This window comes from Panulirus ornatus, chromosome 47, assembly GCF_036320965.1.
Source record: "Panulirus ornatus isolate Po-2019 chromosome 47, ASM3632096v1, whole genome shotgun sequence".
NCBI lineage: Eukaryota > Metazoa > Arthropoda > Malacostraca > Decapoda > Palinuridae > Panulirus > Panulirus ornatus.
This window is the reverse complement of record NC_092270.1, coordinates 5,037,946-5,065,476: the sequence shown is the minus strand read 5'-3', so window position 1 is coordinate 5,065,476 and position 27,531 is coordinate 5,037,946. Positions and strand designations below refer to the sequence as shown.

General features: G+C 43.0%; 1 protein-coding gene across 1 annotated transcript in view; it reads left to right on the top strand.

Moving 5' to 3' along the window:
• The first annotated feature begins 17,495 nt into the window (after window positions 1-17,495).
• Mctp (multiple C2 domain and transmembrane region protein) overlaps window positions 17,496-27,531 on the top strand; it is a 400,360-nt gene continuing 390,324 nt past the window's right edge. The window contains exon 1 of the mRNA XM_071689524.1: window positions 17,496-18,024. Coding sequence (XP_071545625.1) covers window positions 17,955-18,024 — 70 coding nt within the window. The 5' untranslated portion in view covers window positions 17,496-17,954. The remainder of the gene's footprint in view (window positions 18,025-27,531) is intronic.

Sequence of the window (27,531 nt, the reverse complement as noted above, 5' to 3'; positions counted from 1 at the left end):
TAAAAGGTTCTTGTTGTTAAGGGAGGTGTGGTTTCAGCTAAGTAAAATGGCAATGGGTAACCCTCTTTCACCTGTATTAAGTAATCTTTTTGTGGAATTCTTTGAAACGAAGTTACTCAAGGTGCTTGCCATATCTTGTGAAGGCACTTGCCATATCTTGTGAAGGCACTTGCCATATCTTGTGAAGGCACTTGCCTTATCATGTGAGGGCACTTGCCATATCATGTGAGGGCACTTGCCATATCTTGTGAAGGCACTTGCCAAATCGAAAACATTCAGCGAAAGGCTTTAGTGAAAGTTATCAATACCTCATCTCTACAGAACCTTTACAGACGTGTTGAGTCAATCCGCCAAACACCGTTCGTGAATCTGAAACTTTTATCACCAGCTGGAAAATCGCGACTTCAGGGCGAAGCCCAGGAAATTAAACTGAAACTTGCGAACCTTCGAAGCGAATTTGATCAAACTCTTGAGCAAACGGTGACCAATTTTACACTCTCGTCGACTTGATTAGACACTCAAGGGGAAATGTTGCACTGAAGATGAACTCGAAGATGGGTCGACCACTTGCTGAAGGAGAGGATCAGGCGAGTTGTGAAGTGAGGGAGGGAGCCAACGACCCCTGGGTGCAGGGGGGACATTGACGATCCACCATGGTAGTTAATGCCGTGGACGCCCTTCCTCTGTGTGTGTGTGTGTGTGTGTGTGTGTGTGTGTGTGTGTGTGTGTGTGTGTGTGTGGTGTTGGCCTCCCCCCAACATTGATTTTGTCTCTCCCGCCCTCTCGCCAAACCGCTTGGATGTCTCCACCATCCCTCGACGCCCGGGACAATGTTACTCGATGTCCCTTATTGCCTGAAGGGAAAGAGTGTGGTGAGGAGGCCCCGCTTTCCCCCGCTTTCCCCCTTCCTTCCTTGTATGGGAAAGGACTCCCGGGAGAGGGTCGTCATGATCCTCTCTCTCTCTCTCTCTCTCTCTCTCTCTCTCTCTCTCTCTCTCTCTCTCTCTCTCTCTCTCTCTCTCTCTCTTTGTCTCATGTCCCCCCCACCCCCCTCCCTTTCACCGTCCCAAGACGTTTGCCGCCTCCATCCCTTCACGATGGTGTGTCCCTCGACATTCATTTTATCAGTCTCACGACGTCCTCTCCTCTTTTCCATCTAACATCATGTCCCTTCTCCTCCTCTTCCTCCTCGTCCTCCTCCTCCTCCTCCTCCTCCTGTGTAATGGAATTTCTAAATTACTTTTAAACCAAGAAAGTTACAGTGACATGCAATGTCTGGGTCACGTATAAGACTTCGGTTGGAGTTGGGGATACGAACCCTTGAATGATTATTAGTCACTGTTGTGCACTCTTTGTCAGCCAAAGGGCTGATGCCAAACGAGCTTTCAAAGGGCAGCAAGGCTTCGTACCCTTGGTTTATAAAGGCTCGACAACAGTGTTCTGAGCTGCCAACCACATGCCACCAGAGGTAAGTCAACACTGCAGGGACGTAGTGACGAGAATTCTACCGTTAATGAACAGACTTTCGACTTAGTTAATTGAATTCGGAATCTCCTTCTTCAGTGTAGCTCTTTCTGCTCGCTCGCTGCCAATTGGAATGTAACTGAATGTAAAGTTGGGTTATGCATTTGACCTTCGGGGTCCTCAACGGCACTTTATCAAGCAGTCGAACGCTAGATAAGAAAAAAAAGAAATGTAAATTAAAATGGCTGCGCAGAGAGAAAATACGTCCTTGGAGAATACATAATTTTTTTTTTCAATTACGTTTGCAGTTTTCTTATTAAGATACAAGGGACTTATTATACTAAGCGAAATGCTAAGGCTTAGGTGAAAAAGTGGACGAAAATGGAATTTAGTTATGGGTATTAGATCTGTGAGTTACGTCCTGGATCAGGTATATTGGATATGGAGGAAGTTAATGTAACTGTCTGAGGATGGTAGATGATAGAAAGTACACCAGTTGGCCAAATTGGATTTCGCATTTCTCGTTTCTTTCATTGTTTTCTTGTTGTTGTTCTTCCCTCGCTGTATTCCTTTTTTTCCTTGTATTTGTTATATGTTTGTTGTATGAGGGTCACCTGCAGTGTCTTTGTTGTTCTTGTATTTGTTGTTGTTGTGTTTGTTGTTGGTGTATTTGTCTTCGTTGTGAGTGCTGTTCTTGTTGGCATAGGATATCCTGTGGTTTATGTGTGTGTGTGTGTGTGTGTGTGTGTGTGTGTGTGTGAGTGACAGGTTGTAAGTGATGGGTTGTAAGTAACGGGTTGTAAGTGACGTGTGATAAGTAATTGCACCAGATGCTGGGAAACCGCCCCAACACCCCAGAGAAAGAAACGCCTCATACCCTCGGAAAAAAATATCCCCCCCTTACACCCCAGAGAGAGAGAGAGAGAGAGAGAGAGAGAGAGAGAGAGAGAGAGAGAGACGCCCCCCTAGAATGTAATTTGAAATTCAAATGTATTAGCTGTACACCACTCCGCCCCTCAGCTCAGTACATCTGAAATTTAGTACAAAATTGCAACGAAGTAGCGAGGACGAAATTGTAGCCCTATATTAAATTCTTTTTCATGATTACATTAATTGCTTTGAATATATTCTTCTTTTGTTCCAGGAAACCAAGAATTATGTTTTCTTCTGTGTTTTCTGAAAGATTTTTGATGAAAATGATTCAGATCTAAACATGTCCAAATGATTTGGGTGACGAAGGAATGGTGCACCTATCTACCGTTCTCTTGGCGTTTCTGATTACATTTGGCGTTTCTGATTACCTTTGGCGTTTCTGATTACATTTGGAGCTTTTGATTACATTTGGCGTTTCTGATTACCTTTGGCGTTTCTGATTACATTTGACGTTTCTGATTACCTTTGGCGTTTCTGATTACATTTGGAGCTTTTGATTACATTTGGCATTTCTGATTACATTTGGAGCTTTTGATTACATTTGGCGTTTCTGATTACCTTTGGTGTTTCTGATTACCTTTGGGGCTTTTGATTACATTTGGCGTTTTCTGATTACATTTGGCGTTTCTGTTTACATTTAACGTTTCCGATTACATTTGGCGTTTTCTGATTACATTTGGCGTTTCTGTTTACATTTAACGTTTCCGATTACATTTGACGTTTCTGATTACATTTGGCGTTTTCTGATTACATTTGACAGCCTTCCACCTACCAGTTTGTCGGACCTTGAGTTCCTGGGTTCTTATTTTCCCCAGCCGCAGAAGCTGGGGTAACAGCTGGGTCTGGCCAAGATCTGGTGTTATCAGGTGGTGGAAAAGTTGTGTAGCGAGGGCGTGGTGGTGAGGGCTGGTGCGACAGCTGGGTGTAGCAAGGGCCTGGTGGTAACAGCTGGTGCAGCAGTTGGGTGTGGCCAGATCTGGTGGTAACAGCTGGTGCAGCAGCTGGGAGTGGCCAAGCCTGGATCTGTTAGTAACAGATGGGTGTAGCCAGGACTTGGTTTTAACAGCTGGTTCAGTAGCTGGTTGTGGGTGACCTGGTGTCACCAGCTGGTGCAGTATCTGAGTGTAGACAGGCCAGGACCTGGTTGGAACAGCTGGTGCAGCAGCTGGGTGTGGCCAGGCCCTGGAAGAGCGGGGGGGGGGGAGGGAGCTGCTTGCCCGTGGGTAAACACATGCGTCAATACAACCTCTGGTCGTGTGTACGTGTGTGTACGTGTGTGTGTGTACGTGTGTGTGTGTGTGTGTGTGTGTGTGTGTGTGTGTGTGTGTGTGTGTGTGTACGTGTGTGTGTGTACGTATATGTGTACGTGTGTGTGTGTGTACGTATACGTGTGTGTGTGCACGTGTGTGTATATGTATGTGTACGTGTGTGTGTGTGTGTGTGTGTGTGTATGTGTGTGTGTGTCCTCTATTACCACTCTCAAAGTATATCTTCGCGTCCTGGACAGATAGATCCTTGTTATAGCTTCTATTTTATCTCTCTTTCCCCAGATAGCAAGGAACTTCTTATCATCATTATCATCATCTCAGTCAGGTCGACCGACGAACTTAAGAGTTTTGGATCTGGTTGAACGCCTCTCTCTCTCTCTCTCTCTCTCTCTCTCTCTCTCTCTCTCTCTCTCTCTCTCTCTCTCTCTCTCTCTCCCTCCACCTCCATAGCCAGGAGACACATTAGGCATTTGCTACCGAATTCCAGTTAAAAGAGAGGAAGGGGGCCGGGGCGGAGAAAGACGTCCATGTAAACCCACAGAGTAGGGTCCAGGAGCTTATTGACAAAGCATAGGAATTACGACCGTGAGGCTCGATGCGTTACGACACTCTCGTAACTCGACAACGACCGCCATCTGTCCGGGGAAGAATGGGCGCGCCACATCGTAGCCAGAGTTGCCCGAAGACCTCTTGAAAAGAACCGTCCCACGATAGACGTCTAAAAGATTACAAAAAACAGCCCTTGCAATCACTCCTCATGACATCAATGTCTCTCTTTTTACCCTTCTGTTTCGAACTGTTTCGTGACGTAGGGGGGAGGAGGGAATTTTTAAGACCCACTGGAGTTTTAAAGAAGTGGGTGTGGGGGTCGCCACGCTGGAAGCCCTGGCAATATGGTTAAACTTCCTCCTTGTGTCTACGGGAGGAGAAAATTAATGTGACATTTTTGCTGCCTGGCGGAGCGTTAGAGGAACATGGGAATAAAACTTGGAACATCTTTATGAAAGAACTCATAGAAAACGAGGCTAAGGAGATACCGTATGACTTTCTGAAGAATATCCGAATATGGTTGTCGCCTTCTGTCGGAGGAAATGACGAAGTAAGGACATGATTTTATTCCCTGGTCGTCTTTTGTGGCTGGTCGTAACACACACTGTTTTCTTTATCTTGTCGTGGTTCTGGTCGTCGAATCTCCAAAGGAGTCGAGATACGGTTTATTCATGTCATTATAATGGGAGCGGCCGTAGACCATATGGTATAAGAATGTCGTACACCAATCTGTGTCCATAGAGTTGATACCCCAATACCTTCAGTAACTGATTATCACTCATCACTGACTGGTGATTGCCGGCAGCCTATTATTGCTATTGGCTATAACTTCAATAATCATCAAGCAAATGATATATTGGCAAATGCATGGAATTCTGTCGTGATCGGGGTGTCCTTCAATACACCTTGGCAGTAGGTGCGCATTCCAGTTAATTTGATGGTTCATTTGTGCAAGAAAACATTCCTAGAAATACGTATGTATTTTGTTTTCGAGTTGACGTACGTGTTTTGTGTTTTCGCGTTCGTGAGTTTGTTGTTATTGTTGTTGTGTTTAGCCCCGTTGTAGTTGATGGTTCTAAAGAGTAGGAGATGTTTGGTTGGTTGTTTGGTTGTTTGGGCTTTGTGGGGCCCCAGCCCCCATCAACTACCAGGGGGTCATTAAGGCTTTAAACGAAAAGTTAGAACTACTAATCGATGTGTTGAAGGACATTTTCAGTTACTGAAGTAACTCTTAAGACCAGAAAAGCCTTCAGTGTGTGTGTGTGTGTGTGTGTGTGTGTGTGTGTGTGTGTGTGTGTATACACGACGCTCAGGGAAGAGGAGTGAAGTTCGCCAGGCACTTAACACACATCCTGCAACATATTTCTTTGGTGAAACTTTGTGCTCATCGTACTCCATTGGAATATACGGTGTGGACCGAACTTTTAATTTGGCCATTCTTGAGCCAAGTCTTCAAGTTTCTTTCGTGATAATCACCATTTTCGGGAGGACTTTGGAAACACCAGTGATAAGAAGAGATTATAAATGACCAAGGTATTGCCCAAGTGTGGATTCGACTTCCCTCAGTGGTACAGGAAGAGCAGGAGCCACACACAGATCGTGAGGGAGGGTGAGGTAAAGGGATAGCTGGTGTGCTCTTGACGCCCTTGGGGCCTCGATAGGTGATGTAGACAGAAGGGGCGGCAGTGATGGGGTTCATTAGTGATGTAAACAAGGGCATGGGGCTCGCTCCAGGTGGACACAGAAAGGGACGCTCTGTTGTCGTGATGGGAATTACGTCCCTCTGATCACTCGTAATCGTTTTGTGTTGACAAAGCTGGCGTTCACTGCTTCTAGAGGTCATGGTTGAGACTAACTCTGGCGCTCACTGCTGGCGAGGACAAGGCCTGGCGCTCACTGCTGGCGAGGACAAGGCCTGGCGCTCACTGTGGATGTAGTATTCAAGGTCCCAGGCCTCTTTTGCGGCTGGCTTTACTGTGAGCTGTTTATTGGTGCTTTAGAATACTGACCCACGACTCTCTCTCTCTCTCTCTCTCTCTCTCTCTCTCTCTCTCTCTCTCTCTCTCTCTCTCTCTCTCTCTCTCTCTCTCTCTCTCCAGATCTCCCTCCAGAAAGGCTCCTGGTGTCCTCCTCCTCCTCTTCCTCCTCCTTCTCCTCCTGCCAGTTTCGAGGCTGCCTTATGCTAAGTGGCAGGGACACGGTGGATTCCTTCGAAGCGTAAAAAAAAAGAATAAAAAGAGAATAAAGACTGCAGAGTCGTGTTAGATGCAACGATATCACTCTTGCAATTGCTAGGGTGTATAAGTCAAAATCTACCATTACTGGCCTGTCGCACGCTCATCTTATTTCCTCCACTCTACTTCGTAGCAGATGAGCGAAGTCGAGAGGTGTCATTTCCGCTCAGTTCAGCAGTCGTCGGGTACTGCAACTCCATCATTAACACTTCCCCCAGTATTATACCCGATGTTAGATAGTACGATAGTGTGACCATCTCTACGATAGCTAGACCATCTCTACGATAGCTAGACCATTTATACGATAGCTAGGCCATTTATACAATAGCTAGACAATCTATACAATAGCTAGACCATTTATACAAAAGCTAGACCATTTATACAATAGCTAGACCATCTATACAATAGCTAGACCATTTATACAAAAGCTAGACCATTTATACAATAGCTAGATCCTTTATACGATAGCTAGACCATCTATACAATAGCTAGACCATCTATACAATAGCTAGACCATCTCTACAATAGCTAGACCATTTATACAATAGCTAGACCATCTATATAATAGCTAGACCATCTCTACAATAGCTAGACCATTTATACAATAGCTAGATCATCTCTACAATACCTAGACCATCTCTACAATAGCTAGACCATTTATACAATAGCTAGACCATCTCTACAATAGCTAGACCATTTATACAATAGCTAGATCATCTCTACAATACCTAGACCATCTGTGCAATAGCTAGACCAGCTATACAATAGATTGACCACCTGTACAGAAGCCATCCAACCATAGCTTGACCATCTGCACATAGACCATCCTACGATACCTCAACCATTATCACAGGGGCGGGGGGAGGCCTGTACACCATAGCTCGGCCACCCACCCAACACAGGCGCAGACCTACATCATCTTGGCAATTACCAGAGGGCCAAGGGGAAGCCTCCAGCTGCCCCCACGTGTAGCTGGGAATAGATTGCCTCCCTCCCTCCAGCTGCAGTAAGCAAGGCTATGACCAGACAATTACCCTCATAAACTCGGGTTAAAAGCGACTTTCGGTGGCGTCTGCTTGCTATATTGCTCGGGCGTCTGTGTGGCAGATGATTTCGTGCAAGCAATTTGCAGTCATCCTGTTTATTTTGATTAAGTTTCTTGTCTTTGTTTGTCTCTTTTGTTTATGTATGTGTGTGTGTGTGTGTGTGTGTGTGTGTGTGTGTGTGTGTGTGTGTTGGTTATACCCGGTACAACCCGTCTGGCTTAGTTTCGACTGTGCTTTAAATCAGTTCTCTTCAGTGGCTGTCTAGCGCCATTCCTATAGCCCAGTCTGCCTCTCTGTTCTTCTGTCTTGCTTGACCCACACTCGGGTTCCTGGTATTCATCCCACAAGAGGCCTTATCTGCGCAGCTTCGTACCTCGATGTGAGATAAGATAAGCGGGAACATCTTCGCTGATAAGAAAAGAAAACGACTTGTAGCGTTGCGTAAGAGCTATCTAAATCCCGTTTTCTTTTTTAGATTAAACCCGGTAAATCAACACGGTCTTAAATCTCATGTAACATCACAGTTTTTTTTTTAAACCCGGTAAATAGAGATTTTGTTAAACCCATTAAGGCAACACGTTTTCTTAAACCCGATAAAACAGCTCAGTTTTATCGGGGTAACATAGTTTCTTCACCCCGATACTGTAAAACCCGTTAAGCAAAACAGCTTATGAAACCCGATAAACCAACAGTATTGCTTAAAAAAGATATCAGATAAAGCAACACAAATTCTTGTACCCAATAAAGCAACAGTTTCTATTTTCATATATAAACCCGAAAAGCCAAAACTCGAAGGAAAAGAAGTAATACATATTCAACACACACAATTGACCATCTCCATATGGAAGACAAATAGAGTGAATTCTGAATGTGTTTTTGAAGCTAATATTCACCATTCCATTGTGTGTGTGTGTGTGTCTTTTAGAATCACAAATGAAATTATCGTTTTTGTGTGAGAGTTGGTCTTTGTGGTTTGTGTGTTTGTGTTTTGTGAGGGGGGAAGGGGGCAGGGAAGAGTGATGTAATGTGACGATTTCTGTTGGGTTTTTTTAAAGTTTTTAGTGTGTGTGTGTGTGTGTGTGTGTGTGTGTGTGTGTGTCTTAATTTCTTCCATATCTCGTCAGATATATATATACATATCCAAGTACAAAACTATCCATGTTAGATGCTTCCCAGAAAGCCAATCTTCAGCCAGATATCCAATCAAAGTTTCGATTTCATTAATTTGATAAGATATTTAATAAATGTTGACTTGTTAAGCGAACGAGAGGAGTCATTAAACTTAGGATTACATTTCATGATAATTCCGTAAGATTCACCTGTCCTTATGTTATAACTTTTGATTATATTAGATTATATTATAGTTACAGATTATCATCTTGAGTCTCATTTAAGAAATGTCATCGAGAAATGTAATTATCTATTGATCCATTAATTATCTATCAATCTGTTCATCAATTACATTTTTTTTTTCACATTACAAACGAATGACGTAATAATTGCGTTTAACCAGAAGTTACAATATTCATTTTTTTTTTGCCAGTAATTTAAGTGAAGCTTAATGATTTATACATCTTTTTCTATATACTGAATAATCAATGTAATTTTACTGAATAATCAATGTAATTTTCTCTTCCCTCGAAATCATATGTGTTGTAAATATGGCCTTGAAATTACTGTGGTCCACTACGACCATTCTCGAATGACACATGTGTTATACGATGTTTGAACTTTGCATGACGTATGAACCCGCGATTTTGACGGAGTTACATTACCTACATTGAATCATATGTAGACGAAGTTTGCATATTGCTCTGATTCTTTAGCATGTAGTAAAATACGGATTTTTGTATTATAAAATATCGAATATTCTAATGAGCTCGCAGTCTCTTGGTGGCACTATAGATTTTGATTCGCTTTGGATCTCGACTCATTGAATGGGGTTACAATGAATTCGTGTGTTGCATTCTAAGGGAAACATGGATTTGCTTGGATCTTCACAGGACCAGTAATATATTGGGCCTATCTTTACCCAGTTAGTCAGTCTATATACAGGTTTTAATGACTTCTTGTCTCTAATGAAAGGCTAAGAGGAGGAGGAGGAGGAGGAGGAAGAAGAGGAGATGGTGGTTCGTATCCAATCAAATGTATGAATTGCTTTAGAATGACATCTGGGGAAGAAACTAGGCTCATTTCTCTAGTGTGTGTGTGTGTGTGTGTGTGTGTGTGTGTGTGTGTGTAGAGAGAGAGAGAGAGAGAGAGAGAGAGAGAGAGAGAGAGAGAGAGAGAGAGAGAGAGAGAGGCGTTACTTTCGTTAGGGTCTGTAAAACATTGTCTAGATTTGGGAACATCATTCGTCATTTTACTTTATACAAACTCTCTCTTTGAAAGGAAATCCTCAAAACGTGAGCAGTTTAACATTATCAATTAATTGTTAATGTTTCCCCCTTTTTTTTTCCTCGTGGGTTAATTACAATTAACATTTATTAACGCAGGAGTCAATTAAACTTCAACTTCACTTAGCTCGTAACTTCTTTTGCCGTTGTGCAATGGGTGTTCAACCTCGACTCTGAAGTTCCCTGAAGGAGCTGATGAAGTGCTGGGAGACTCATTGTAAATTTCCAGTTTTGGGAAAGTTTTTTTCCAACACGAGAAATGAATTTTGAGTCGAAGTGAATTGTGAACTATCTCAAAGGTACACATTGAGGCGTGGGGAAAAAGCGAACGAGTTCTTGAATTTGATAGAAAAAACCAAAGACTTGGTATTACATATACAAGAAACATATGACTTTCATCTGTGTATATTGTTTACAAGTAAACATATGGCTTTCATTTCTGTAAATTGTTTACAAGTGAGAGGTTCAGCATTGAAGGGATTTTTCCGATTAAGTTCAAAAACGTTTCGTGGATATTCGAACTTTTTTTTTAGATATACCACGAAAGACCTGCCTGGAATATGAGAACAGGGTTTAAAGAGTTCTATAAACACAAATTGTGGTATCCAGCCCCACCTTGAACTTGTAGTTCTTTTGTGATGTATTAACTAGTAAAAGTTCTTTTGTGATTTATTAACTAGTAAAAGTTCTTTTGTGATTTATTAACTAGCAAAAGTTCTTTTGTGATGTATTAACTAGCAAAAGTTCTTTTGTGATGTATTAACTAGTAAAAGTTCTTTTGTGATGTATTAACTAGTAGAAGTTCTTTTATGATTTATTAACTAGCAAAAGTTCTGTTGTGATGTATTAACTAGTAATTGTTCTTTTGTGATTTATTAACTAACAAAAGTTCTTTTGTGATTTATCAACTAGCAAAAGTTCTTTTGTGATGTATTAACTAGTAAAAGTTCTTTTGTGATGTATTAACTAGTAAAAGTTCTTTTGTGATGTATTAACTAGTAAAAGTTCTTTTGTGATGTATTAACTAGTAAAAGTTCTTTTGTGATGTATTAACTAGTAAAAGTTCTTTTGTGATGTATTAACTAGTAAAAGTTCTTTTGTGATTTATTAACTAGCAAAAGTTCTTTTGTGATGTATTAACTAGTAAAAGTTCTTTTGTGATGTATTAACTAGTAAAAGTTCTTTTGTGATGTATTAACTAGTAAAAGTTCTTTTGTGATTTATTAACTAGCAAAAGTTCTTTTGTGATGTATTAACTAGTAAAAGTTCTTTTGTGATGTATTAACTAGTAAAAGTTCTTTTGTGATGTATTAACTAGTAAAAGTTCTTTTGTGATTTATTAACTAGCAAAAGTTCTTTTGTGATGTATTAACTAGTCGTAATAATGAAGCTCAGAATTATACATTTCCTTCTCTCTATATTATCAGTCGAATGTCTGCCCGAATCGAGCACTCTGTTCTTCATTTATTCAGTCACTTATCATATACACACACACACGTTACATCTATCGCACGGAACGAAAAAAAAAAAAAAGCGAAACCACTGACCACTCTAATGAAACTCCATTTGCATACGCATCACATATTGCTCCGGAATCAGCATTTTACACCACTCAAATACAGCAGCTTTTCCCACAATTCTTTATTTCCACGAATTTCAACCGACGCACTAAACAGTCCCTCGTAATTTGCATACGTTATGAAAAAGATGTGGGAACGTGTACACGAAGTTGTACGTCCGTGCCAGTTTCACTGTGTTCCCTTTTTAAGGTAAGAACTTAAAGGTTACTACAAGAAGGAAAAGATATGAAGACTTTGTAGTGAATATGATAATGTATATGTGTATGTCTATGTGTATGTATGTGTGTGTGTGTGTGTGTGTTTGTGTGTGTGTGTGTGTGTGTGTGTGTGTGTGTGTGTGTGTGTGTGTGTATTGTGCGAGAAGTCCCCTTCGGCAGGGCTGTATCATTGTTAATGAGTAGGGCAAGGCTGAGGGGGCATTTTCTCGCCCGAAAGGAGACCCACCTTACGCTGCTCCCGCGAGGAGCGCAGTTTCGAAGCCGCTGGAAATCTATAAGAATCAGTGGAGAGGAGGGAATTTTCGGACACATTTTATGGTAACTTTCAAAGTTGTAAGACATTGTTCTTGACGTGGGGGGATTACAAGGAAGGGAGGAGGGAGTGGAGACCTGGGGGAGGTGGGGGATTTACTAATGGAGGACCATTAATCTTCCTGAGGGGGAGGTGTAGGTATTGTCTATCGATGGGGTCGTTACTGTGGTTTGTTATGGGGTCGGTTCTCCATCAGGGTTCGACTCTCGAGCACAACGGTTCAGACCTCGAGCACGACGGTACGAACCCTTTAAGCACGACGGTACGAACCCTTTAAGCACGACGGTACGAACCCTTTAAGCACGACGGTACGAACCCTTTAAGCACGACGGTACGAACCCTTTAAGCACGACGGTACGACCCTTTAATAGACAATGTGACCCTTTGGTCTGATGGTTTGGGCTTCAGATTTATTTTTTCTTCTTTTTCGTAACTTTTAAGGGCTCTTGAGGGGTCAAGTTACCACGCCCTCTGTAATCTGGATTCTCGGGTCTTATCTCAGCATATAGAGGACAGAAGCTACGACTCCTGAAGGCCATGAAGACCCCCTCATCCACGCTACCTGTGAGGCTGTAGTACCCAGAGGTCCTCCTCACAAGTGACCTTGACGAAGCACCACTCTTAAATTCTCCTGACGAAGTCGACGCAGAAGTGGTAGGAGATTTCAGCCATCACTCTGTCGATGATTTAGCCCATGAAGTAGAAGGTGCTCTTGACGAAGTGGACGCTGGTGTGGTTACCGACCCATCATCACCTGGTGTAGAACAGTTTCGCTCTCCAAAAAAACACAAGCCTTCGTGAGCAATTCGTAGGGACCTTCACCACCGTTGGAGACATGGGTTCTACTGCTGGTGGTGTTCTCCTCCTCCTCCTCCTCTTTTTGCTCCTGACGCTGTCCTGAGTCTGTGTGGTGGGGGCAGGATGACGCCCTCTGGGAAAGGCCTGACGTCTCCAGAGAGATATCTGAACTCGGCCGCCATCCTGTCTTCGTACGGGACTATATAAACGAAGGAATTCGCATCAAAAGGCCTGCAACACGATCCTCTAAATGTAGCATTCATCTCCATTTGATATCCCTTAAAATCTCACTTAATTTGCTGACGCTCCTCATTCGCCTAGATATGTTAAGGAAACCGTCTTCCATGTTCGGTGGATCAAGGACGAGAGTTTCTATGCTAATTGGACGATTAGGTGGCGAGGGTAGTTAAGGGCGTGCATGGCACGTCATACTGTGAAGGAATTCATAGTGACTTCAACCTAAAAGACTTGTAATCGCTCTTTTTCTTTGTGGTTTTTCGTTCATATTTACGTATACAAACTCAAGACACATATTTACATACTCATATATACATGTGAGCATACATGTTATTATCGTACATCCCCAGGATACTCTTTGTAGGGCTCCCGAAGTGCCAAGGCTGCGCTGCAATCAGTAGCAAATTGACCTCTCAGATCTTTTGCAGCCGGAGTCCGGTAACACCCGAGAACACATATTAGGCCATAGGGATTCCACATAAGTGCCACACATATGTAGGAATGAAGTACATTTCTCTCTCTCTCTCTCTCTCTCTCTCTCTCTCTCTCTCTCTCTCTCTCTCTCTCTCTCTCTCTCTCTCTCTCTCCCCGTGCCCCTTAGCCTCACCCTCCTCCCTTTACATGGGTAGTTAGCTTCCGTTTTACACAGTCAGTTGACCCTGTTCACATCGCTAGTTACCCCGCATTGACATGGCATACCCCCATTTCACGCAGTCAATAGATTCAATAGACGGACGTGATGCAATCAGTTAGATAGACAGAGTGATCCAGGATCGATAGATGGCCCTGAAATAGACAAACAAACAGAGGAAAATATGAATTTTTTCTGTACACCAGAGAATGTAATACATGACTTTTGTATCACAGTTTTATGTCCATGTCTCTCGTCTTCAACCATTTTTCAGTTCTCCCAGAATAAGTTGACCTAATTTCCTAATTTATTCCATAAATACTAATTAGGCTCATGCCATCGAGCTCCAATGGTTAACTGATTGCTACCGGACATCCAATTATTTTTTTTTCCTAGGTTAGCCTCCTCCAGAGTCCTACCTCTCCCCACACAGAACCTGTCGATTGTGTATCCTGGAAACAAAAAAAAATGGTTTATGGTTTAACGTGCCCAAGAAGAAGGTATTCCCTGGGTATTCAAAGGTCATGTCAGAGGGCAGTAGTGTCGGAGATGGGGTGAAGGTGGGCCTGAAGAAGATGAGGGGAAGATGGTGTTGAGAGATGGGATCGCCTTTGACCTGTCAAACGATTGGTCAGGTCAAGGGGGGTGGGGTGCCCACTGGCGCTGAAGATGTGATTAAGATGAGTTGCCACGTAGTGCCAGGGGCGCGGGAGACAAAAACTGGGCAATTCCCGGTCAATTGTAGGGTTATAGAGGGTGGTTTTCATTGCCCTGGAGGGAAGGAAGGAGGGAGGAAAGCAAGCAGGCAAGCACAGGGGTCATCGTGATTTTGTGAAATCAGGATGAGAGAGAGAGAGAGAGAGAGAGAGAGAGAGAGAGAGAGAGAGAGAGAGAGAGAGAGAGAGAGAGAGAGAGAGAGAGAGAGTCTTTTGTCTTTGAATGGCAAACTTTTCTGGTCACTAATTCCTCTTACTTGTAATGGACAAAGTTGGGACGTAGTGGCATCTAATCTTGTGCTTGATCCTATGATGAGTTTTTAGTGCCATTGGATCCTTCTATATGACTCCAGAGGGCTAATGGGGTTTGGAGAGTGACTCCTCCTTGCCCGCCCTCCTCCCTCCCTCCTCCTCCTTCACTGCGGGAGGAGGAGGAGGAGGAGGGGAGGGAAGGGGGGAGTCAGGCAGCAGGCAGAGAGTTCAAAGATAATTGCAAAGTTTAAGTGGTACTCGCAGAAGGCTTCTGGGGTGGAGCGCGCGCGCTCGCGTGGAGGACCACTTCAAGGGAGCCGAGGATGAACGACTGTGATATATAAAATCCCTCACCCCACCAAATGAACTCATACTCTCTCTCTCTCTCTCTCTCTCTCTCTCTCTCTCTCTCTCTCTCTCTCTCTCTCTCTCTCATATGTATTCTGTGAGGCTCAGCGGAACAGACATTGGATGATGGCAAGTGGCGAAGAGACGGACTGTCGTGTGTTTTGTCGAGAGAGAGAGAGAGAGAGAGAGAGAGAGAGAGAGAGAGAGAGAGAGAGAGAGTATAGCTACGGCGTCTAACGCGTTAGAAATGGACAGACAGTCCACGCCGGAAGTATGCAAATTTTCTGCATTCTTCTTCTCTTCTCACGGAGTGGTTCTCCCTCCCCACTACTCACGGACGGTCTTGATTGGGAGATAAGTTCATACCTTCCAGCACTCCACCGTATTCGTCTGTGGCTAATTACAATCAGGCTATATGAATGCCGTATTTGATGAGCGTATTTCAAAGCAACTCACTATGTCACCTTATAATACACACACACACACACACACACACACACATTGAACAAGGCTGTATCATCGTTAACGGACGTTTGAACAAGCACCACCTCGTCAAAGACCATCCCATCCTGGAGGAACCCACCTTACCGTGCTCCCACACGTAGCGCAACCTCTTTCCTGTAATAATCCAAATGAGTCGAAAGCTTTTGTTATTATTATTTTCCTCCACGAGGAGAAGCTGTGTCATAAAGGTCCTTGTTCTATCCACATTCAAAGCTCCTTCACCTCAATTGCTTCACAAGCCCACTACACTCTTGATTTATAAGCGTTTCCTTCACATCTTCCTAACTCGCGCCTTGTTTAGAAACCTGTTTTGTTTTTTTACGTCGTCTAGTTACTTCCTGAGAGAAGAGCTAAGTGTTGACATCATCAAGTCCACAGGGAAACTGAAACTCTGTCATAATGTCTCCTCTTGACCTTCTTATATACAGCAGAAGCCATATATTCATTCACTAATCTCTCCCTCTAGCTCAGGCCCCTTATTTTAGACAGAGTTTGTTCCTTTCCCTTTGATCCTCATTAAATCAATCGTGTGTATATATATATATATATATATATATATATATATATATATATATATATATATATATATATATATATATATATATATATACGTATATATATATATAAGTTTGTCCTTCTGTTTATACAAGTATGTTTGTGTCTCTTTGGATGTGTGTGCCTGTCTGTGTATATGTTTATTCACTGTTAGGAATGTGAGTTTTCCTTTGTTACAAAATGACCAGAGGCAAAATTTCCCCTGCCTTGTATTGTGGTGAGGGAAGGGCGGAGGCTTGGATGGTGTATGGAGCTAGTGTTCCAGTATTTACCTAAGGCAGGTGGTGGCAGCTGTCTGGACCTGTTGTATGGTTGTGTAGCGTGAGGAGGGTTAGAGAGACTCCTCTCCTTGGTCCTTGTTTAAAGATGAAACGGACATGGTATACGATGGAAGAAGAAGAGGAGAAGGAGGAGGAAGAAGAAGAAGAAGAAGAAGAAGAAGAAGAAGAAGAAGAAGAAGAAAAGAAGAAAAAGAGCAGTGAGCCAGTATTCTAATTGCATGATGTCGTGTTACACCTCTGTTGTTGCTTGAATAAAGTCATGATGCTGTTGTATGATCGTGAAGTTATGTACATATAAGAGATCTGTCACACTGTCGACTGCAGAGAGTAACGGGACGACATGTGGGAAGAGTTTGAGGAGGGCTGGAGAAAGAATGGCTCCATGGGGACTTCACTGTAGAGTTCGAGAATTCGAGAGGTGAAGTCCTAGCGAGCTTGTGACTCATCATTTGCTCAGTTTTGATGAAAGATAAAGGATATATCAGTGGACAGTTTCAAAGGCTTTCTTGATATGTATATATCTTGCCACTGGTAATGTGCGGGAAGGGGGCTGTGTTTGGTTGAAGCCATCCAGGATATGTTGTGTGAGGTTTGTGAGCAAAGTGGCAGTGGAGTGTACGGGTCTAATGTCGCGTTGTTTGCGCGAGAGTGGAATATTTTGGTTGATAATAACAGTGATGTAAGGCCGGAGTATAGAGAATTAAGATCATTATATCAGTGTGATGAATAAGCTGATTGGATTCTAATATACTTACTACTGAATATCTATTTTTCTTTTTCAGGTGATGCGCTGAGCTGGAGGAATACAAGGCTATGCCACGACAAGATACTGAATCAGGTTGAAATTCCGGCACTTTACTGCCCAAAAGTGCCTCTTCGAGAAAGTGTTAAGTGCTATATATATATATATTCTCGACCCACTGCCTTCCCAGAAACACTTGTGTATAGTGCAAATTGAAATACAGATTATAGGTTTATATTGGCCCTCTGTATTATAGGAGTTACCCAATTGTACGAGCTTACCTCTTTGTGTTGATTTCAAAACATCATCTGAAAGAGATTCACTTAGATGAGAATCTCGTATGTAAATATCAACTCTAGTTATGTGAGAAAAGATCTAGATATTTTTGTAGCTCTAGACCCTGTAGATGATTTTTGTTGTAGTGAGTAAAGAAAACAGTGTGCGGTTGAGAACTTACTTCCTCGTAGGTTGTCGAAGTTAAGGATGTTTATCACGGAAAACGGTATAGGTGTTCACTCTTTTGGCGCAGAAAATGGTGCTTGGGTGAAGGAAGTGATGCCAGCGGCGAAAAGTGTCAATGAATTCATGAAAGTCGTTACGGTGACAGATAGACGTTGACTGTATTTCAGTAAACGTACTTCAGTGAGATTACAAACGTAGAAAGAAAAAATATATCATTGTGTCTCTGGTGAAATTAGTGAAGAGTCAGTGAAATGATACATGTCATCACTGTGCTACGAGATGCAGTGAAGAGGCTGGTATACACAAGAGGCCTTGAATGATGGCGAGATCATCTGCTTCTCATAGAAAGTGTTATGGACGAAAGGGTCGACTGTGTGAGTCTCTGGTTTTCGTGATGGTGGTCGTCGTTGTTGACCTGTGACCCAGGATGACCCAGGAGCGGCGACCTAGACCCAGGTTTCTCTCCTGCTGCCATTGCCTTAACAAGAGCCCAACAGGTAAGTCACTCTTAAAGACCTCGTCTTGTTCTCGTAATGACAGAGGTAGTCGAATTGGGGGAGGATGGGAGATGAGTCATTTGGGATGGTGTTTAAGGGTGAAGGTGGGTGAAGGGCCATACCGAAAATAGGGAGGAATTACTGTAATTGTCCACTGGAGGGAGAAATACACACACACACACACACACACAAAAGACAAGGAAAGGAGAGTGAGATGGAGGGCGAAAGAGCACATCTCGTTAGCATTGTTGACTCTCTCTCTCTCTCTCTCTCTCTCTCTCTCTCTCTCTCTCTCTCTCTCTCTCTCTCTCTCTCTCTCTCTCTCTCTCTCTCACACACATACACACACACACACACACACACACACACACACACACACACACAGACTGTCGCCTGTTTTCCCTCACCTTGTGTTCAGCTTTGGCGTCTCTGTTAAAGGCCGTGTGTGTGTGTGTGCGTGTGTGTGTGTGTGTGTGTGTGTGTGTGTGTGTGTGTGTGTGTGTGTGTACGTTATAGACCATGTGTACGTGACACTGTATGTATGTGTCCGTCCAACTGATACACACACACTTGAAGATACATCACCCCCATGTATTCTTAACTGATACATAGAATATGTATAGAATACATCACCTCTGTAATGATCACTGATACATGCAGTATAACACGCATCCATGTATCACTATGTACATGCATCATTCACCATATGTCACGCCTTACACATGGATACAGAGGCGTTTATGTGTCCATTATGTGTCCACTATACTCACTGTCACCCCCGGGGCTACCGCCTCCTTCATTTCTTTCACATCAGGAATTCATATCATGTTTGTTATTCTATCTAGATTCCTAAGACTTCACATGATTCCCATACGTGTAAGTAAGAGAGTTATGTGTCCTTAAACCACATAAAAATTCTAAGGCTAACCTATTTCTCATACAGCAGGAATTGCTATATGTGTCTCATTACTTCTCTTTCCTGATTATCATAATTTTTATTTTTCCTTCATCTTTAGATTATCTTTTTTTCAAGAGTTTTAACGTTTTTTTTCTATTTTCTCTTCCATTATTCCTTCCTTTATCACCCTTTCCTTCCTGTGTTGTCATAAGTCCTCTATTCTTTATCCTTATGTTATTAACTTTTTGTTTCTAGTGCGTCCTTGCTCTATCGAATCGTCCATCTCTCTCCTGTCATACAGTTTGCAACTTCTTTATCTTCACTAACTTAGCAAAATACGTATATGTAAATAGCGGATCTCATTCTGCTGTCATAGATATTTCTCTTTTTTTTTTCCTCTCTCGGATTTGATTCTGTAAAATTAAGATCAGATCAAAAACCTTTTTGTCTTCTCCTTTTGAAAACATGTTTCACCCTTGACCTCTTCGGGTCAGTCACCGTAAAGAGTCCAAAGTCAGCTTCTGGTAATGAATGGGACCATCTTAATTAAGATCCATTCTTGGCTCAGCTTCACACATCCTTCCTCTACCGTTTTTTTTTGGGGGGGGCGTTTTTTTTTTTCTCAAGGGGGCGTTTTCTTTAAGGCTTTGACTTGGTATCTTTTACCGAATCAAGAACGTAAAGGGAGGGAAGCAATCTCCTTTTTCGTAGAACTGCTGAGATATGCGTATATGACTTCCACTTCATACCACTGTGACAGTCTGCGTATGATTTCCACTTCATACCACTGTGACAGTCTGCGTATGATTTCCACTTCATACCACTGTGACAGTCTGCGTATGATTTCCACTTCATACCACTGTGACAGTCTGCGTATGATTTCCACTTCATACCACTGTGACAGTCTGCGTATGATTTCCACTTCATACAACTGTGACAGTCTGCGTATGATTTCCACTTCATACCACTGTGACAGTCTGCGTATATGATTTCCACTTCATACCACTGTGACAGTCTGCGTATGATTTCCACTTCATACCACTGTGACAGTCTGCGTATGATTTCCACTTCATACCACTGTGACAGTCTGCGTATGATTTCCACTTCATACCACTGTGACAACCTGATAACGTTGGTTAATCATACTTGCTCCTATCTGGCTCCGTAGAAGCAATTTGAACATCCCTTAAACTTTCCTGAAGAACTCACAGTAAGTTAGACGTGAGAGAGAGAAACTGTTTGACTCCAAGATGAAGGAAAGCTTTCAAAGGCTTTCAAATTATCTTGCCAGACAAGAATTAAGTATAAAGAAAAATAAGAAACAAAGTTAAATAAGATAAAATCATGTGTTGTGAAAGTTGTAATATCTTGGAGCCAATTTAGCCAGAGTTTTTTCATAATTTCCAAAGAAACAAATTCTCTCTCAGCAAATGGTTCTTCCTGAGGCTTCCATGTCAAAGGAAATGTATTTGTTAATAGTGTATACAATCAGTATATTAAAAGCCTCGATGTCTTGAGTATCTGTCGTAAAAAAAAAAGAACCGGGATTTGATATTAACTGTAGAAAGTCTTTTAACTGTATGATCAACCTTTCCAGTTCACAGTCAGATGGCAGTTAAGGTAGTAAGACTCAGGTTTGATACAGGTTAATCTATTGGAGATGAAGACTTTATATTTGAGGTAGTCTGTGTTGTGTGAGAGGTAAATGCAGAATAAACATAGAGGACTGAGGCGAGGTAGTTTACGATGATTTAAGTATGCTGCGGGAGTAGTTCGTAGTCTCAGGGGGAACTAGAGGGTGTAGAGAGATGGGGTATATAGATATATCTTTTTTAGTGGGATTAAAAGGGTAAGGATTTGGTCCCATGTGGACCAGCTGCAGTGGTGGACGGGGCAATCCGACCGTCTTCCCTCACGGGAAATCATGAGACATGGGGAAGGCTCGACGAGAATTTATATCCGGCCTTAACCGGATTCACTCCTCAGGATTGCCATAGTTTATCTGGCCTTAACCGAATTCGCTCCTCACGATCACCATCTTTTTAAGGCTAGTCCTCAAACGGGTCTTCGGAAACAGATGAAAAAAAAAGAGGAACGGTAATGTAAACAGGTGAGAGGGGGAGGAGCAACAGAAGGGGAGAAACAGGAAATATAAAAACGGGGAGGGTTCGAATCCCGTTGCATCTGGTTGTCTTGTGGGGCGATGGTCGTGTTATGACGCGGGTTCGGATCCTCCGCTTCGTGACCCTGAATTATTCTTACTGGAGGAGGAAGTTTCTGAAATTAAAAAAGTTTTTCTCTTTTGCCTTTAAGGACGTTTTTCCCTTGAATAAGTTCAACTGAGGTGTTTTATTGATCATTGGCCATTATTGATTTTACTAGGTTCAACTGAGGTGTTTATTGATCATTGACCTTTAGTGATTTTACTAAGTTCAATTGAGGTGTTTATTGATCATTGACCTTTATTGATTTTACTAGGTTCAACTGAGGTGTTTATTGATCATTGACCTTTATTGATTTTACTAGAGTCTTTTCTGTTCCGTTCTAGATGTCAGAATGATTCACTGGCTATATGCTACGTAACCGAAGCGATATTTTGTTTATTTTACGTCATCATTTATCAGAATCGCGAGATATTAACTCCTCACTTATCTCCTTATCTTCGTGCTGTATGGAGACATCAGAAATCTATGACATCGTAGACCCGATACGTTTGACCTCATGGTGGCGAGGTGAGGGCAAGTCTAGTGTTGACTTGGATAGCTACGATTCGTAATGGTATTTCCACTCCTCCTAATTACAGTCATAGTCATGTGGTAACAGGTGTACGAGAGGTGTAGTGGGTCTTAGGGTGTCAGAGGCGAACGTGAGAAAAGCCATCAGTTTTCTGTTATGCTTTCGTCATGCACTGCAAGGCAAGGAAGGAGGGCATTGCACAGGGCATTGCAGTTGAGAATTTAGGGGCTGGGTTGTGGTCATTGTGGGGTTCTAATGTCCCCACTGTCCACTGCCGTTGACAGACAGACCCAAAATAGACCTGGTTGCAGGTGTCACATTGGGTCACTGATAGATATATATCTTCATTAGTGAGATTTGGTTCCAAGGGTGATTTGAAGATGAGGACGAAAAGACGAATTTATGAAGAAATGATTGAGCTTTTTTTCTCATGTCCTAAGCTCCAGGATTTGAACAACACAGAGGCCAGTTAAGAGAACAGAACATGGTTGTTTAAGACATACGTACGTGGTGGATAGAGTGACCTCCAAAAATATGAACAGGTTGACAGTGGCAAATGACCAATGACATGAGGAGGTTAAACGAGTTTGACAAGTATGGTCTAATGCTAACTAACCCTTAATACTGACCTTTGACCTTCTGACCCCCTGACCTTTAGAGAGCAGGACGAGGGTGTTCCAAAGTTGGTGTGTCCGCGCCAAGCTAGAAGTTAGGGAGGCATGTGAAGTTAGGGAGTCATATGAAGTTAGGGAGGCATGTGAAGTTAGGGAGGCATGTGAAGTTAGGGAGTCATATGAAGTTAGGGAGGCATGTGAAGTTAGGGAGACATGTTCCGTTAATGCCTCCTGATGCAGAGTTAAAGTGACTAACATGTGTGCATATGTATATATGTCTGTGTATGTATATGTGTATATGTTGATATGTATATATGTATGAGTATGTATATGTACGTAGATGGGCCGTCCTTCGTCTGTTTCCAGATACCACATAGTCCCTCTCTCTCTTATCATCTAAATCATTCTCTTATCATTTGCTCTGTTATCGGCTTTACTGTTGAAAATCTTATCATTATTTTACTCGTAGATAAAAGTGATGATACGTCCGCTGTCCTCCAGCCCCTCGATCTTAAATTCAGGTTTCAGTATCATTTTTCATGGGGCAAGAGCAGATGATAATTTTACCCCCACCCCACATCACCCACCCACAACCCACCACCCCCTCAAGCGATCAGTGAAATTGTCCCTTTCCTGTGGACGTGTAATCTCTCTCTCTCTCTCTCTCTCTCTCTCTCTCTCTCTCTCTCTCTCTCTCTCTCTCTCTCTCTCTCTCTCTCTCTCTCTCTGACATATAGATAGATAGATAAATAGATAGATAAATAGATTGACAGATAGATAGATAGATACGAACATAGATAGATAGGTAGATAGATAGATAGATAGATAGATAGATAAGTAGATAGATAGATAGATAGATAAGTAGATAAATAGATAGATAGATAGATAGATAGATAGATGAGAGCATCACTGTTCACGAACCCAACGTTCGAATACAACCCCCTCGTCACAGACAGCAGAGCGCGCGCGCGCCTCTCCCATCTCTTGACCTTTCCTTTTCCTGGGTAGAGAGATGGGAAGGAGGAGCCGGCAGCGTAAAGCGCCGTAGATGTGAGAGGCCCTCCTGCCAACGCTCATTTCATAAATCAGCCCAAATTTCCCCTGGGGTTGTCTATGGCCTTGGAAAGTACACACCCTCACTCAGTGTTCCTCTATACCAGAAGTGCTTAGTATATATATATATATATATATATATATATATATATATATATATATATATATATATATATATATATATATCTTTTTTTCTTTTCTTTCAAACTATTCGCCATTTCCCGCATTAGCGAGGTAGCGTTAAGAACAGAGGACTGGGCCTTGAGGGAATACCCTCACCTGGCCCAATTCTCTGTTCCTTCTTTTGGAAAATTAAAAACAAAAAAAAAAACAAAAAACAAAAAAAAAAATATATATATATATATATATATATATATATATATATATATATATATATATATATATATATATATATATATCGTACCTCATAGTCTTAATTGATGGTTTGGTTTAATTGGCAAACAACCCTTTTGCCCTTATGTCAGATAGCCTAAACTTTAGCGAGTTTTTCTTCTATTTACTGAACTCAAAACTCACTGCATACAGCAAATGAAAAATAATTTACGAGAAGCGTAAATGAGTTTGAAGTTAAATAACCCAATCGTAACGTAATTTTTTCTCTGTATGGTTATACATATCATGTATTTAATGGTGTTAATAATTTCTTTATGAGGGTAGTGATATCATCAAATCATAGTTATGTCAAACATATATTTCCTATCTCTTTCTTAATCATTAACACCTGCTCAGTATCATTAGACCTTTTGTTGCGCATCATCACTCATTTGAATATGCAAATGAGCTAGATTTGCATTATTCTGCATTGTGTACATACATGCAAGAAAAAATGTCACATCCACACACACACACACACACACACACACTTTCCATGCAGTCTGCAACATATTGCAATGTGTAAAAGACTTAATCTTCGCGTGTGAGGTTGATACATAATGCAACACTTAGAACAGCAGCAAAATTATCTTTGATTCTGTGTTCGGAAAGCGAGGCTTCACAGTCCATAATGCTGGGGAGGTTCAGTGAAACAGCTTCGTTTGTGGTTCGAAGCTGAGTTCATGGTTATAGCCAAAGCAACAGTTATACCCAGACTTGACTGTTATAAAAAGACGGAAATGACTCAAGAGCTCTTGAATGGATGGTTCGAGTCCTTTACCCGAGAAACTTAAAGTTTCAATCCACGATTGTCTTCACCTTGAAGTGCTCAGTATCTGGGTTCGGATCCCCGAGGAGTTTCGTCGAACCGGCGAGGAAGAGGAGGTCCACCAGAGTGGGTAGTCACTGTATCGCATCGAGGCCTCTAAGAATCCATCTTGGAATCCATCTTTTTTTTTCTCTCTCTCTCTCTTTCTTTCTCCATCTCGTTGTGGGAGGATTAGACACCATCCTGTGGGAGAAATTCCTCAAGGATCCTTCGGAGGTGCCATCTGTCACCCAGGCCTCGACGTTCTCTCTAGGGGAATCTGGTTAATCCAACCCGGAAAACTTTCTTCCTTTTCCCCTCTCTCTCTCTGTCTCCATTTTCATTTGCTTACGTTTTCTTCGGAGATGAAGTCTTCTATTGCTTCTTCCTCTCGTGGTCTGGTGTGTATTGGTTTATAACTGTGGTTTAAACGTGGGTAAACCCCACTGACATAGTTCACGATGGCCTGGACCTGATATTTGACCCAAAAGAACACGTACTGAATCACTCCTCCTTCCTGTAATCATTATAGGAAAATAAGACTATGAGGAACTTACTCTCTTCCTGAAGAAGGAGCTCTTTGTCCTCCTTAGATCGAAGACTGATAGCCAGGAGGAACCTCTGTATCCTGAAGGAGGAGGAGATCTCTGTTCTCCTGGAGAGTTCTTCGACTCAGAGCTTAGAGGAATCACCCAAAACCTGCAGGAGGGGCTTTCTCTCCTCCTTGCAGTGCCCTAAGACCGATAGCTAAGAGGAACCATTATATCCTGAAGAAGGAGCTCCTTGCCCCGCTCATACCTGAGGCTGGTAACTATGAGGAACCAGTCTATCCTGGAAGGGCGTTGAGGAGGTGGAGGAGGTCCTCCTCGCCCGCCCTCCTTCCTACTCTGCCCCGACACTCATGACTGGACGCGGAGGAGGCGATCTATCACAAGTGACGGTGGCATATGACACGACAGACCAACGGTGACAAATGACGTTGTAAGAATCACGAAGACCTTTGATTTCTCTCTTCTCTCTGGCCTTCTGCGTCAGTTCCTCTCCTTCGTTTCCTTCCCCAGAGGGTCGGGGGAAGTTAAAAACAGAAAAAAAATTAAGGAGGAAACGCCGAGGGAAACTTTTATGGAGCGAACATTAAGGGAAAAGAGGAGAAACCTCAAAATTACCCGTCGGTTTCTTGAGCTTACGAGCAATTGACGTCGATTCCAAGACTTCCCCCCCCCCCCACCCCACTCTCAGGGAGGCTGCTCTCTCTCTCTCTCTCTCTCTCTCTCTCTCTCTCTCTCTCTCTCTCTCTCTCTCTCTCTCTCTCTCTCTCTCTCTCTCTCGACCATGACCCTTCCACCAAGAGTTTGGTTGGACTGGAACTCAACATCCAACGCTCCCTGAGTGGGCAGAGGAGGCCAACTCTTCACTAAGACCCTCTCTGACACACACACACACACACACACACACACACACACACACACACTGGAGTCCACGAACATAAGAGGTCGAGACTTTCCAGCGGAAACCTGATAACCAAGAAGGAGGAGGAGGAGGAAGAAGGTGGGAGAGGAAGATGATGATGCAGGGAGAGTGAGAGGAGGGAAGAGTGAGAGAGAGAGAGAGAGAGAGAGAGAGAGAGAGAGAGAGAGAGAGAGAGAGAGAGAGAGAGAGAGAGAGAGAAAGTAAACACAGCACCAATCAAGTGGTGGCTGGATTACCGTGCGAGATTTTGACAAGTCTGGTGTAGGTTGTTTACACAGAAGTACCTCGTGTGATTGGCTAACCCTGGCCAGCATCCCCTCACATGTTTACCTTATTCATAGAGAAGATGGAGTAGATTGACTCGAGTAGATGGCGCGGGTGGAGTGGCAGGGCCTAGGATAGTTGAGTACATGGGTCTAGATAGTGGAGTGGATGGGTTTACGCAGTGGAGTGGGTGGGCCTACGTTAGTGGAGTGGATGGGTCTAGATAGTGGAGTGGAAGGGTTTACGTAGTGGAGTGGTTGGGTCTAGATAGTGGAGTGGATGGGTCTATGTAGTGGAGTGGGTAGGCCTCCGTAGTGGAGTGGATGGGCTTACGTAGTGGAGTAAATGGAGTGGATAGGCCTAGGTAGTGGAGTGGATGGGCTTACGTAGTGGAGTGGATGGGCCTTCTTAGTGGAGTGGGTGGAGTAGATGGGTTCCGGTGTGTAAAGTGAGTGGAATGGTTAGCTCGGGGTGGAGGAGGAGGGAGAGTAGCTATGATAATGTGAGTTGTAGAGGGATGGCATAGTTAACAACGGTGGGATAGGCAGCTAAGATAGGATGGATGGCCATAGTGGAATAGGGGGGAAGGATAGGGAGCTAAGATAGGATGGATGGCCATGGTGGAATGGGTAGGGGTGGATAGGGACTTCGTTAGAAAGGGTGCCTATGACTGGGATAGGTAACCTATCCATGGTGGGATGTATAGCAACGATGGGATGAGATCTGGTGATGGAATGGATGGAAAGGATATGCTTTACTCCTCCCCATCCCTTTCCTCTTCCGCAGACGACCCCGGGGCATAAGAGAGAAACGTGAAGGGAGCGAGAAACAGAGACGTGTGCAACGCGATGTTTCACCGATGGTTCGAAACTTCGGCTCATTTGCAAATGGTGTCGCCTCGGTGGGTGCCTCTCTCTCTCTCTCTCTCTCTCTCTCTCTCTCTCTCTCTCTCTCTCTCTCTCTCTCTCTCTCTCTCTCTCTCTCTCTCTCTCTCTCCCCTGTCAAAATTTGGCGGACGAGGGTGTATGCCAGAGAGAGAGATAGATAGGTAGATAGATATATAGATAGATAGATAGATAGATAGATAGATAGATAGATAGATAGAGAGAGAGAGAGAGAGAGAGAGAGAGAGAGAGAGAGCAACCCCCCCTCCCCTTTCTCAGGCTGTCCTCGTTAATGAGAACTGCCGTCGTTAATACCAATGAGGGCGACACACACACACACACACACGCACACACACACACACACACACACACACACACACACACACA